At 42.8% G+C, this 14697-nt stretch overlaps 1 protein-coding gene across 3 annotated transcripts in view; it reads right to left on the reverse strand.

The window, feature by feature from the left end:
- The window catches only part of RAB11FIP4 (RAB11 family interacting protein 4), a 274208-nt gene that overhangs the window by 200264 nt on the left and 59247 nt on the right, over nt 1–14697 (reverse strand). For all 3 annotated transcript variants that reach the window (XM_042453654.1, XM_042453653.1, XM_042453652.1), the window contains exon 2: nt 8325–8412. In XM_042453654.1, coding sequence (XP_042309588.1) covers nt 8325–8412 — 88 coding nt within the window. The remainder of the gene's footprint in view (nt 1–8324; nt 8413–14697) is intronic.

Consider the following 14697-nt stretch of genomic DNA (forward strand, 5'->3'; position numbering starts at 1 on the left):
ATCATCTGACCTGGGAGGGAGTGAAAAGGCAGGCCCAACTCCATCAGGGCTAGCCAGAGCAAGAAGAAGGGCCCTTCCTCCAGTCCATCTGCCATGGTCCAGGCCTCAGAGGGAGAGAAGAACCACTGGACTTGATCTCTTCCCTGCCACCATTCCCTTCTCGTTTTATGAGCCTGAGCAGAGGGAACTGTATAATTAAAATTAATAATAATTGTAAGCTACTCTGAGAGCCTTTAGGGCTAAAGAGCAGGGTATAAATACCGTAAATAAATAAATAAAGACTTTTCTCCAAGCAACTCAGAATGATGCACATAGTCTCGTTGTTGTTGTTGTTGTTGTTGTTGTTGTGTGATTTCAAGTCGTTCCCAACTTATGGAGACCCTAAGACTGCGGTTCTCAACCTATGGGGGTCAACCAGCCCTTTCACACATATTTCCGATGGTTTTAGGACATAATTTTATGGTGGTCACCACAACATGATGAACTGTATTAAAGGGTTGTGGCATTAGGAAGGTTGAGAACCACTGCCCCAAGCTGAAACTATCATGGAGTTTTATTGGCAATACAGTGCGCCCGTGCCATATGCGGGCACGCCATACGCGGACTTGAGCGTATGCGCTCAAGCCGCGGCACGCGCGCGGGGTAGAAGGGGCAGCATGTCCCATTCAATTGAATGGACGCTTGCGCCTGTGCCGCTGCGCCACCGCGCCGCCGCGCACGAGCTCCATTGTTTCCAATGGGGCTCGAGCATAGGCAGAATTCGCCTTACGCGGCAGGATCCGGAACAGATCCCCCGCGTAAGGCGAGGACGCACTGTATTTGTTCAGAGGAGGTTTGCCATTGAAGCTTACCGCACAGGTCTTCAGGGCCGTTTTCAGAATGGCCCGGCAGGAAACGGAACGAGTGGGGGATGGATTTTACCGCACACTCCAGTCCCTCACTCATTCCGTTCCCCCTCTCTTCCGTGCCCATTCCGTTCCAGAGGGAACGCTTTTGAGAACTGTTCTGAACAGTTCTCAAAAATTCCCCCCTCTGGAACGGAATGGGAATGGAAGAGAGGGGGAACGGAACGAGTGAGGGACTGGAGTGTGTGGTAAAATCCGTCCCCCACTCGTTCCGCACTCGTTCTTGCTCCTTCCGTTCTGTTCTCAGAACAGACCCAAGAGGAACAGTGCAGTAAGCTTCATTGTCTCTCCAGGCTGAGAGCATTTGACTTGCCAAAAGTCATCCAGTGGGTTTTATGGCTAAGCTGGGAATTGAATCCTGGTCTTCAGAGTCATAGGCCAACACTCAAACCGGTATGTCACATTGGCTCTCTTGTCCTTGGCTTGGTGGTTTTCTGTCCAGGTGCTGGCTTATTTTTGGAGGTGAACATAACATGAATCCTGATGCTGGATGAGATTTAAGTCCAGAAGACAGCATGATGTAGTAGTTTGAGCATTAGGCTATGACTTTGGAGACCAGGGTTCAAATCTCTGCTCAGCTATGGAAACCCACTGGGTCATCTCAGGCAAGTTACACTCTTTCTGCCTCATAGGAAGGCAAAGGCAAACTCCTTTGAATAAATTTTGCCAGGAAAACCCCATCATGGGTTTGCCTTAGAGTTGCCATAATTGAGAAATGACTTGAAGGCTCACAACAAGTCCAGCATCACTTCCTAAAATTGCCAGTCAGGTGTCTCCAGAAAGCCTATTAGTAAGCCATGAAGGCCAGAACCATCTCCTCCTGATTCTTTCCCAGCATACATGGAAGTTCTCTGTGGCCATGCAGATAATTTTCCAATCGGTTTGCCTAAGGTTCATTTGCCAGTTTGAAAAAGGTGTTGCTTATCCATGAAATCCCATTTCCAGGTTGTTGTTTTTTATTTTACAGGCATCCTGGAAGGTTTGCATGGCGAGCACAATACAAATGGGTGAATGTATTGACCTGTCCGGGAAAGCTGCCAGCAACACTGACCGTAGCTGATAACAGAGCCTTTAGTTCAGTGGAAGTAAAGCAGACCCAGCAAAGAAGCAGTCCGAGGGCAGGTCAAGAATACGAGCCGAAGTCAGGATTCCAGAGATTCCAACGTTCCGAAAGTCAAACCGAAGTCAGGATACCGGGAAACAGCGTAGTCAAACAGTCCAGGGTCAAAACATCCAAGAGATAACGTAGTCCGGTCCGAGGTCAAGGTAACAGAGAATCTAGATACTAGGAGCTAGCAGCAATCACGCCGAGGGATCATGCAATAAACTCTAGCAACCAGCATTAGTCTCTCTCCCACTTAAGTAAGGGAAACTCTCCCTCGTGCCACCTGAGGCTGGTTGGCTGATTGCCTCTCGGCAATCCTCTGTGATCTGCGTCTGCAAGAACTCTCGGCTCTTCTCTCTTTGTAAGAAGGCACCTGCAGGCAAGCTTCGTCTCCAGACTCACCACTAGGCTGTGGTACCGAAGGAAGCCTCTCTGTGGCACTAGGACCTGGTTGAACCTCCTCCTCTGGGACTGGAGGATCACAGCTGGGACCTGGCAGGGCAGGAACAGCACCTGGCGTTGCCTCAATCAGCCCTTGCTCTGGAGGAGGCTCATCCTCCTCCTCATCCTCCGAGAGCTGATCTTGGCTGGCCATGACATGACCCAGGCTAGCCTGAGACACATATACATATGTTTTCCTAATGCAGACATGCACTTGGCTGACAGCCTAGAATATGCCAATGTGTGGAATTAATGCATCACCATTAGACACAAAGGAAAGAACAATTTTGACTTTCCCTTCTCTGTACTGTAAGATGTGCAAGTAGGCATCTTGTATCTGGTTAAGGAGGGATGGAGGGGATTGTCTATGCATGCATAAATGCTACTGCAAATTCTTCCAGATCTGCAGAAATGCAAAAAGCAAACAAACCAAAATATTGGTAGAACACCTATAGCAGGTTTCTGTCCTGGTCTGATTTTAGTGAGATGCCTGATAGTTACTGAAATTTTGCTGCCCAGAAAACAGCAATACTAAGAGGCAATGCACAACTGATTGGATGTTTAACCTGTACAAATTGGGGGGGGGGGGGGGGTGAGAGGGAGAGAGACCTCATCATAGGTCCATGATTGATAAATCTAGACACTTGATAACTGGCATGTGTACTAAGGAGACCCTAGGGGTGGGCACTTCATGGTTATTCAGCTTGGTACCAGCTTCGGCTGATATGCCAATTGCGTCCCTACCTGGACCAAAAGGACCTTGAAACAGTGGTACATGTACTGGTAATCTCGCGTCTTGATTTCTGTAATGCGCTTTACATGGGGCTACCTTTGTACCAAGTTTGGAAGCTTCAGCTAGTTCAAAATGTAGCAGCCAGACTGGTCACTGGATCATCTAGGTCAGACAATATAACACCGGTTCTAAAATCCCTTCATTGGTTGCCAATTAGCTTCCAGGCACAATACAAAGTGTTGGTTATTACCTTTAAAGCCCAACATGACTCAGGCCCAAGTTACCTGAGGGAATGCCTCTCCCTACATAATCCGCCCTGCACTCTCAGAACATCTGGGAAGAATTTATTAGAATACCCAAAGACCAGATTAACAACAACTTCCCACAGAGCATATACAGCCATAGCCCCTAAGTTATGGAACAACTTGCCGGAAGAGATCCATCTTATTACCACCTTAAATGCCTTTATGAAGGCACTAAAGACAGATCTCTTTCGGCGGGCCTACCCACCCAATCTTCTATGAGGAACCTAAGGAAAATCCTACTTGTGGCTGTAATACTGCATGTTAGATTATGTTTTTATTGTCCTGAATTGTATTTTTAAGTGATTATATTTTATTGTAATCTAGATGTTATTGTGGTTTTATACTTGCAATCCCTCTTCGATCCATTGGGAGAGGCGGGAAATAGAAATAAGATGATGATGATTATATTCAGTTGTTCAAATGCATCTACAATTTTTAGTCCATTTAAATTTGCCTGCACCTGGAATACCAACTTCAGTTACTAGATGGCAGGCTTCCCTGATTTAACATATAAATTGCAGTTAGGCCTGGCATATTGATTTCTCTGGAGGGTAGGGTTGCCATGTCCCGCCCATGGGTGGGACTTTCCCGGTTTGGGGCAGGGCCATACAGTCCCACCCCGGTTTGGCCCCGCCCCTGGGACTCCTCCCCCCCAGAGGCCCTGGAGGCAGCTCCAGCCCTCCCCATGGCTGTGTGCCACCCTCCCTGCCTGGCTCAGCCTAGAGAGCAGGTCTTCAGGACACCTCCCACTCAGAGCTGTTGCCAGCCCACTGGGTATATATACCCTGCAAGAGGCCTGACTTTCCAGGTTACAGTGAGGAAAAAAAAAGGCCATCAATCGTTTCTGTTTCCCTGGGAGCCTAAATGCCTCATCTTTTAAATGTCTACCACTCAGTATTGTTGTAATTCTTTATCACAGGATCGTTTTTAAGGCCCTAAACACCTTTCCTTGTAATATGCAAATTTCTCCCGAAGCTGACCAATGGGAAAGAAGCAATCAGCCCTCCATTTGGGTTGGTTTTCAATGGCTTGGTGAAGGAAGAGGTTTTCCCTTGCAAGTTGCTGGTAAATAATAGAAGGCTTTGGAGTAGCAAAAGGCTGCAGAAATAGTTTGACCCCCCCCCTTAAACATCCATGGCTCATTGCTATGGGATTCTGGGAATTGTAGTTTCTTGTGGCACCAGAGCTCTCTTGACAAAAAAAGCCTGAATGGTCCACAGAGCTACAGTTCCCAGGATTCCATAGCCTTGAGGAGGAGGAGGAGGAAAGCTGAGTCAGTGGCCATTAGGTCTGCCTTGGGGTTTTTTTTGGGGGGGGAGGTTGAAATTATTTTTAAAAATATAAAATACTTATTTTATTTTATTAATTTTTATTATTGCTTGTTTTATTTAATTTTATTAAATTTTATTATTGCTTGTTTTTATTTTATTTTATTAATTTTTATTATTGCTTGTTTTTGTTTTATTTTATTAATTTTTATTATTGCTTGTTTTTGTTTCATTTTATTAATTTTTATTATTGCTTGTTTTATTTTATTTTATTAAATTTTATTATTGCTTGTTTTTATCCCTTGCCCAAGTACACACTTCTGAGAAGTAAAGTTGAACCCGAGGGCAAATACATTTCTGCCATCTGTCTAGGAATAATGCCAAAATGTCCTCCATTTTGATCATGCCTAAAAACATGCATTTATATTAACATTTTTTTAAAAAACCTCAATTTTTTGCGCATCCTCCTTTTTTCCAAAAATGTGTCCTACATTTGAAAATGTTGCCCTACATTTGTCCCAGTTTGGAGGTCCTCACTTATGGCAACCCTACTGGAGGGTCTCTAGGCAGTTCCACGTGAGCCAGAGGAATGGTAAAAAAAACAGTTGCAAAGTACAACTGCTATTTTCCTCTGTAGAGCCCTCTCACCAACCCTCTTCTTCAAATGTTAGGACAGCATGTGTGTGAGAGAAAAGGCCTTGCTGCCTGGTAAGTGGTGGGTAGGAAAGTGAGCAGAAGGGAAAGGCTGAACAAGCACTGTGCTGAAAGAAGATATTATCCAGAGAAAGAGGAAAAAAGAATTCTGGTGGTGATGTAAAATGGGCAGGTGCTCCCAACTTAGAAAATCTAGTGATTGAAGACTCTGGAGCCTGAGCTGGGCTTAGGCTGACTTTGTTACCACCTGAAAGACAGGAAAAGCTGTGAGAAAATTGAATGCTGCTGCTAGAAACAAGCAGAGTCAACTAGATGGTCTCTTCGCATTTAGTTGCAACCACTAAATTGTGAACATTTCACCACTTTTCTCTGTATTACATTCCAAACACTGATTTTCTAACTAGAGCAACCTGCTCTCTGCTCTCCACCTGTGATTCCCAAACTTTGGTCCTTCAGATGTTTTAGACTTCAGCTCCCAGAATTCCTGGCTGTTGGCTAAGTCATCTAGGGCTTCTGGGAGATGAAATCCAAAACACCAGGAGAACCAAAGTTTGGGAATCACTGTTTAGACTATAGACTCATAGATGGCAGGTGGCTGTGTTGGCTAATAATAATGGGGCCTGTAGTTTGGCACATGGGATTGGGGAAATCTAAGGGAGCATTTTCCAAAATTAATGTCTATATTTGCTAATATTGGGAGCATTAGTTCCACCGCCTTTTAAAAACCTTTGTTATTTGCTTTAAAAAGCATCTGTGAACTTCAGGTTGGTCTAGAGAGAGAATGTTTCACACAACCTGTATAGCACTTGTACTCTTAGGAAATACATTTGCAAAGTATTTATTTATTTATTTATTTATTTATTGGATACCATTTACACTCTGACTGGAATTTACAAATAAAGAAGCATTCAAATTTATAGTTAAATTAGTAGGATTTTTTAAAAAATTGTAGTAAAAATCATTTCAAGTGATTTGACAGCTGAATATGCTGTTTGAATTTAAAAGAGCATTACAAACCAGTCTCTTCTGGCAGGCTTATCCAGATGATGTTTAAATTGCCAGTTTTAAATGATGAATTTTAAATATGGATTGTTTTAACATGTGTCCATCTCAGTTGTCCTTTTAAACCGACGTCTGTTTTAACTGATGTTGTTGTCTGTTAATTGTTGTTCCCTACCTCGATCCTGATGATGATGATGATGATAATTTCATTTCAGAAAGGAAGATAATTTTATAAGGAAAGGGAACTTTTAGACATAGCCACTAGAGGGTGATCATCTTTCAAGTGTGTGTGTGTGTGTGTGTGTGTGTGTGTTCAAAGCTTAGGAAATAAAACACTGGAACTTATCAAAGATTTACAAATGCATTATGGCATCTTAAAGACTTATAGATATATTATGACATAAACTTCCATGGACATCAGCAAACTTCATCAGTTACATAAAATGATGCACTAAATTACCAGGGAAAGGAGAACAAAAGTTACCTTTCCCTTTCCCTTTCCCTTTAACGCGCTCTATGTGGGTCTCCCTTTGAAAGTCCTCAGATGCATCAATTGGCTCAAAGAGCTGCTGCCAGACTAACTGGGACTAGCTACAGGGGGCAAACAACTCCCTTGTTATAACAGCTGCAATGGCTGCTGGTCCATTTCATATAGGGTGATGACCTATAAAGCCCTATATGGCTTGGGTCCAGGCTATTTGAAGGACTGTATCTTCCTTTATGAGTCTATTAGAGCTTTACAATAATCTCAAGAGGCCCTTCTCTCTGTCCCACTACCTTCTCAGGCTCATTTGGTGGGAACAAGGGAGAGGGCCTCCTTGGTGGCTGCTCCCAGTCTTTAGAACTCATTGTCTAGAAAGACTAGGATGGCTCCATCTTTGCTCTCTTTCTGTCAGCAATGAAAGCACCTTGAACAGCTCAGAGTAAATTCACTGCCATCAGATGCCACAGTTGTGTGATAGGACCCTCTTCCTTTTCCCTCTTCACTAAAGCCCTCAGAGATGCCTGAACTGCAATCCCAGAGGGATTTCCATCTGGAACAGGCTTTTCTGGTACATGGGATGAGAAGGGCTGTCATGGGAAGGGGAGATCACCCCTTCAGCTGGAGTGTGCTGTTCCACCAGTGGAAGTGTAGAGTTGGATCCTGCCCTCTGAATATAGTTCTTAAATTAAAACATTATAGCTCTATCTGGATGTTCAGTTGCTGACATGATGAGCAGGGAGATGTTTGCTGGCCTTCCATCCTCATACCACTGGGTTCTGCAGTGTTATAATCCCACAAAGCACGTTTACCATTCCAGATCTTTTCCTCCAGTCCTCTGAAAGGCTGCATGGAGTTGGGGTGTTAATGAAGGGGAAAAAGCTAGCAAGTACATCCTCTGTCCTGAGTACTTTTAAGAACTGAATGGAGCTCCTGAATCTATTCAAGTAGACAAGCTGCAATACTTACATGATTACTGAGGGCTGGGGTGAACAGTGAACAAAGGGCAGCCTACATGCTAGGGTACTAGTGTCCTTTGATCCACACCCACCCAAATTTGGGAGAGTGGCAAAACCAACCCTTAACACCTTGGCCCAATTTTGGGTTTATTTAGGCTATGAGGGGTGGGTCTGACTGTCTCTGAGAAGGCCAAAATAGTACTGTGATCCTCAGAAGTTGTCTACCCCAGGTATAGGTCTTCAGTAATGATTTGGTTCAGTAGTGTGACTGGGAGCATTTATTCCTTTATTGAAATTAAGGAGAGGTAGACCTGCTCAATCCCTTAACAATACCTTAATAGGAGACTACCAGGAGTACCAACTCCAAATCCCCTTAAGGGCAATGATAATGTTAAAGGTAAGGCTAATGATACAGAAAAGGATGAAGATGATGACACTGGCAATAGCAAAAGAAACAATCACAATGCCTACCTTTCATAGCAAACACTCCATGACAGAAATCTTTGAAGTTGATCTTGCCCAAGTCATTTGGATCCAAGCATTTGGCAAATTTTTCCACCTAGGAAAAAAAGAAGAAAGCATTAGGTAATGCGCAATTTTTTTCCCCTTTGGGATAGGGGTGGTTGGGAGGAATTTGGTGTGTCCCCCTTCGGTAATTTTTTTAAAAAATAAATGAGGATCTGTTCATATAGTACCAGCAGCATAACATGTGCTTCATCTCCCATTTTGTTCATGCCATAGTTGAGGAATCCAAAAGGAGCAGTAATAGGAATTCAAATATTTTAAAACTGTGAGCATTTATCTCAGATTAAAACATTTCAAAAATGAATAAGGAATTATCTATGTTCTGTTCATATAGTTCCAACCATTTAACACGAGCTTTGTCTCCCACGCTGACATGTTATGGGTTCCTCCCCTTGGTGTTTGAGAGTTATCACTCAAAATGTAGATGACAAAAAAGTGCAGATGAAATGAGTTGCTGGCAATGTCTTGAAAGCTGCAGTGTTCATCAAAGATTAAAAGAGCCAATGACATGTGTAAGAGTCAGCATGGTGTAGTGGTTTGGGTGTAGGATTAGGACACTGGGACACCAGGGTTTAAATCCTCACTCAACTACAGAAACCCACTGGGTGACCTTGCGCAAGTCATACCCTCTCAACCTCAGGAGAAGGCAATGGCAAACTCCCTCTGAACAAATCTTGCCAAAAAGTGTCATGATAGGGTTGCCTTGGGGCTGCCATAAATGAGAAAGGACTTGAAGGCACACAACAACACACCAAATGGTGGGTATATGCTATATCTGCCAACACATATGTAGTAGAGAAATGCATCCCTTCCACCCATTGAACACCCAACAAAAGGGAACTGCACCTGGTCAGCACACTTGCAGTGTGCACAGACATAGTGAAATTCATACAGGATTCAGTTTCAAACATGATCTTGCACACCATAGACATGGTCCTACATCGTATTGGGGCAGTGTAAATCTGCCAGCATGTTTAGAAGAGGCACTGAAAAAGGCTGCTCCCTGCCAATATTCTAGAGAGCCAAAGTCTTGGTACTACATTTCTGCTTGTTTGGGGGCACATTATCTCCATATCATAGATATCAAGATCCACATTTTAATTTGGCGCAATTGGACAGTGTGTGTGCGTGTGCGTGTGCGTGTGCATGTGTGTGTGTGTGTGCTACATTGCTGTCTGCTCATGTGCGCATATAAAGGGCAAGAGGAAATATGGATCATCTCCTGGAAACATTATAGAATAATAATAATATGAGGGTAGGAACAGAAACAACCCAATTGCATTTCAGAAAGCAAGAAATTGTAATATGTGCATTTCACTACAGAGCAAGGCTAAAAAACAAAGTGGAAGACACTGGCAGCTGTTGAATCCTGACATGACCTAGATTCTCAATTTTCTCATTTCTTAAATGTGAGCAAAACCACCACAGACTTCTTAAAGGACTAACAAATAAGATGGAAAATATGCAGGGGTAGCTGTGTTGGCCATTTAACAAATACAAACAGATATCCATCAGTGATACCTTTATTGGTCAACCAAAATGCACAATATACTTGTTGCAAGCTTTTGAAGCTCCATGGGCTTCTTCACCAGGCAAGATGTTACAAACCAAACAGGAGAGAGGGGAAAAACAGCAATTGTTTTCTTTCTTATTTTTGTAACAAGTAAAATGGTGAGAGTGGCTTATCTTTGCATTTTTATTTTGTTTGGCTTTAATCTGGGTGGATTATAGCAGTACCACTAAAAGTGGTGGTACATGGGCCAGTGCTGAACCATGAGCCATCAACTGCCAGCCCCTAAAGAATTTTCACAAAGAAACAGTGGTACTCAATGAGCACAAATATGATACCAGACCATGGCACATTAGGGACAAATAAATTCTGGTTCCCCACACCAGATAGTTTTAGAAGCACTATGTTCTAAGACACTGCCATTTCAATGTTACTGGGGGGAAACTCCACACAGCAGAAATGTGAACTAAAGGTTCGGCTGCATTCTCCCTTCACAAAGATATTTGTCCATGTGATTGATAGCCCAGTGAAGCTATGTGTAAAGATTCCCTAAAGTGCTCCATACTGTCCCATTACTGAAGCACATCAAATGTAGTGTGACCACTGATGTGTCCTTCACCTTATCATAAAATCCCTTGTGTAGGGTCTTCAGTTGTGGCCAGTGGTGTCTTGTCAGTGGTAGTGAATCTGCTTTGGGTTTCAGTCTGAAATGTAAAAGATCTATACAAGGCTCTGAACTCATTTTCAATGTATTATTCAGCATCCTAGCCTCTTTAATGTTCAGGCTGAAACTCACAGTGGCTTCACCATCCCACTGACATGGAAGTCAGCGGGCAACAATATTTCTGGAATGTGCTCAGTATAGACATGAATGGGACTTGTGGCACAAAAAGACTTTGCAGTCAGCTCTCCATATCCATGGATTTCATTATCCATGGATTCAATTATCCATGGCCTGAAAATATTCCAAAAATATATTAATCCCAAATAGCAAACCTTGATTTTGCTATTTTATATAAGGGACAGCATTTAACTATGCTATTGTATATAATGGGATTTGAGCATCCATTGATTTTGGTATCCATGGGGGGTCCTGGAACCTAACCCCAGCAGACAGCAAGGGCCCACTGTACAATTATTCTTGTTGGAATATATCCACAATGTGTACTGCCCACACATTTGAAAGGAATAATTTGGGAACATTAGAAAAAATAAGATCCATGTCATCTGAGATACTGGTACTCTTTAAAAGGCTGCCATGCCCATGAAGGGTTAAGAGGGCTGAAGGAGTAGATATACACATTGTGTCATCAGTTCCACCAGCAAAGATTTGTGGAAATGTCAGGGAAGTGAATGCTTTCCAGGCCCAGGGCAGGCGTATTCAGCATTGGCAGGGACAATTATGTCAGTTTAGATATGGTGCTGTGTTGGATATATATTGCAAAGGGTCTGTTGCCTTCATTCCTGCTGGTGGAACTGATGTCCATTAGTTTTCCTTCTATTAAAAAAAAAAAAAAAAAAAACACACACACACACACACAAGAATCTCCTTATTAGATCAGACTAAAGACCCATTAGTTGTGGGGGCCAATCAGAATGAGAATATGCAATGTGTCCTTTCAGATTTTAATGGAGCTCTTTTTCTTGCATTGATTACTATTTTCTGTATCATCATTGATTACTATTTTATGTATAATTTTACCTGCCAGTAAAGAAGTATACTTTTATCATAGCTTTCTATGTTTTTAGTTTTAAATTTAATCTGCCTCACTCTCCTAATTCAAATACATGACTCAGGGTGACTTATGACCATTACAATCATATTGACACCATAAAACAAGATGCTGCTGGACTATCACTCCCAGCAGCCCTAGCCTGCATACCCAACAGTAATAAGGATGGCTGGCAGTTGTAGTTCAACAGCATCTAAAGGATTGCTCTGCATGATTCCCACCCCTGCCATGAAATCAGAATATAAAACAAAATACTAGGGAAGCACACAGAACAGGCAGAAACAAACATTCTTCTACACAGAAAGGGAAAAGCCCACTTGTTGGTGGAGAAGAAAAACTCTTTCTGGCCAGTGAAAGGAGGTTAAAGGCTAAAGAGGCATCTGAATTACATAGGTGTGATGCCAGTTGGGTGCAGCCACTGAGAAGGCTCTTTCTCTTATCGACCCCAACCAAGCCTTCAGGCAAGACACAAAAAAGACCTCTTTAACAAATGTCAGGCCAACTAGTATGGAAGGAGACTGTTCTTTAGGTGTTCTGGACCTAAAACATTCAAGCTTTCAAGGCAATCAGACACACTTTTCATGATGCCCCAAAACAAACTGTCAGCTGGTCAAGTTGTTTCACAATATGCAAAATATGATACCATGCAATATAGCAGTCACATTCATGGCCTGTTAAAGTTTGAAAAGATCCCTTAGGGGGAAGCTCCACACAATGCACAAGGCAGCAGTCCAGCCCAGATATAACTAAGGCATAGCCAGATCTGAAATAAGCTTTTTGTTTTTTTTAATCAACTTGATGTGGGGTGGGAAAATAACATTTGCATTAAAAGACAAGATTTTAGGATTATGTCTTTACCCCTACTTGGAAAAAAACAAAACTAATTTCTTCAGCAAGCCTGAAATACAAGTACAAATAACAGCATCTGGCTGAGGCTTTTGGGATTCCAGTTGGGTGGCATCTACAGCGATAAGCAGGAAAATGGAATAGCAGTTCAGCACCATGGACAGCTGTCAGTTTTTAAACAAGCTTCTCATTTAAACACCCACCCCAAGACTTCCCTATCAGAAGAGCAGATGCTCCTGGCTCTGACCTCCTAATCCTTTTACAGCAAGAATGGGAATCATGTGGCCCACCAGATGTTGCTGGACATCTGGACAGTTCCCAGACAGTCCCAGACAGCATACCTCACGATGAGAGATAAGGAGAGCTGCATGCCAAATATTTCTGGAGGGCCACTTGATTCCCAGCCTTCTTTGAGAGGGACAAGTACTCCCCTCTCAGATCTCCATTGGCCTGTGTATGTGCATTGAGTCCCCTGCCTCTTGCCATCTTTGCATGTGGCATTAGATTCTCATACACAAATACATGAGAGAGAGTTCTGTATGTGTGTTCCATCTGGGAAAAACTCTCAAAAATCCAAACTTATTATTACAGGTATGAGCTGAAAAGTTCATTTATACAAGAATACTGATTACTAAGTAAAAGCTAAACTCCATCAAGTGTTGACTTGCATATGTGAAAGAGCCGTCAAAGAAAAATCACCATGAGCTGCCTTGAGTCCCATCTGAGAGAAAGGCGGCATAGAAATGCAATAGATAGATAGATAAATAGATCAAAGCTTGTCTCATTGAAATTCAGTGGTTTTAAGCAGAAACAGTTCTTATGTTCTACTACAAGAGATTGACATAGAGATGATCACCTTGTCTGTGCCTCCTTCTGAATGCATTTGAAATTAACTGCGTTATTTTCTCCTCCTCCTCCTTGTACTTTGGAAATACCAGAGCTTGGAAAAGTTGCTTTTTTTTTTTTTTTTGGAATACAGCTCCCAGAATCTGGCAGTCAGAGTGGCCTCTGGTGGATTAAAGAAACTGTAATCCAAATAGTCACCTTGAACAGCTCATTTCCAAAGTCAATATGAGGTTCAGAACCCCCTCCTCAAGCCTTCATAAACCCTTAAATGCCTCTGCCCCCCCATCCTCCCCTCCAAAATTAGTTAAGTGGCATCAGAGGCAGATAAGGAGACCTAAAGAGGGGGCTTTGCCCTTTCTACTTCCCATTCTTATGCCAGGAAGATAGGCCAAGTGGCCCATGCAAAATGGTATTATCCCAAGGGTTGCTCTCACTGCATTGCTCTTTCCACTCCTCCAATAATGCTACCACTTTGGAGGGTGTTCATTGGAATTGGGGAAGGATAATGGGAAGAGTGGAAATGAGACATTCATTTTGGCCTAGATTTTAGTACGATGGACAGAAATGCTTGAAAAGCTTCCTGCCCTTGTGTGCCCATTTATAATCCTCCAAATGCCTGAGCTCAAAGAAGCATGCCACTGAGATAATGGGCTCTCCTATTAACAGGGCAGCACAGCTGAGGGGTAAAGTCTCCCCTCCAGATAAAATATAGTAATAATAAACAAAAGGTTAATGAGATGTTGGGTCAGATTACATTTATTATGGGCTAACCTCATAGATGAGTCACAGAGAAACTAGCCAATGAGAATGACCAGTGCCAAGCTCCAGATCCTTTCTAGAAGTGGTTACAGAAATCCCAGAGGGACCCAGAGGCAGAGAGCCAAAGAGAGACTTGGGACTGAGGTGCCTTCTGTACCTAGCGGGCTGTCCTTAGTTGTAGGCTGGATTCCCTGTTTCCCCCATGGACATCCAAAGCCCAGAACACCTGTATTGTAAGTAGGGTAGTAATGTCTTAGATGCATTAGGGAAATTATGGTTCTTTTAAAAACTTGGCTGAATATGACTTGAGCTGTTTTGTAACCCTGTAACTGCTTGTAAGTAACTGCCAGAAGGATGGTGCTTTCATGTAAAAAGATACATGTTGTCAATGTAGGTTGATTGTTTAGAATAAAAAAAGCTTTCCTTTAAGACCTTCTATCTCCCACATGCTTTCGTGTGCCTTTTGCTCAGTGTTTGTGCACACTGGCATAGGATTCTTATCATGAGGAGGAGTGGGGAGAGAAAGCCTCTGCAAAGTCAGGGGTGGCAAAAGCACAAGTCACCTTCCCTCCAGTAACTTCCCACTAAATTATTGGAAAAGAGGAGTTAAAATCAATGAGGTGGT

This window comes from Sceloporus undulatus, chromosome 2, assembly GCF_019175285.1.
Source record: "Sceloporus undulatus isolate JIND9_A2432 ecotype Alabama chromosome 2, SceUnd_v1.1, whole genome shotgun sequence".
Lineage (NCBI taxonomy): Eukaryota > Metazoa > Chordata > Lepidosauria > Squamata > Phrynosomatidae > Sceloporus > Sceloporus undulatus.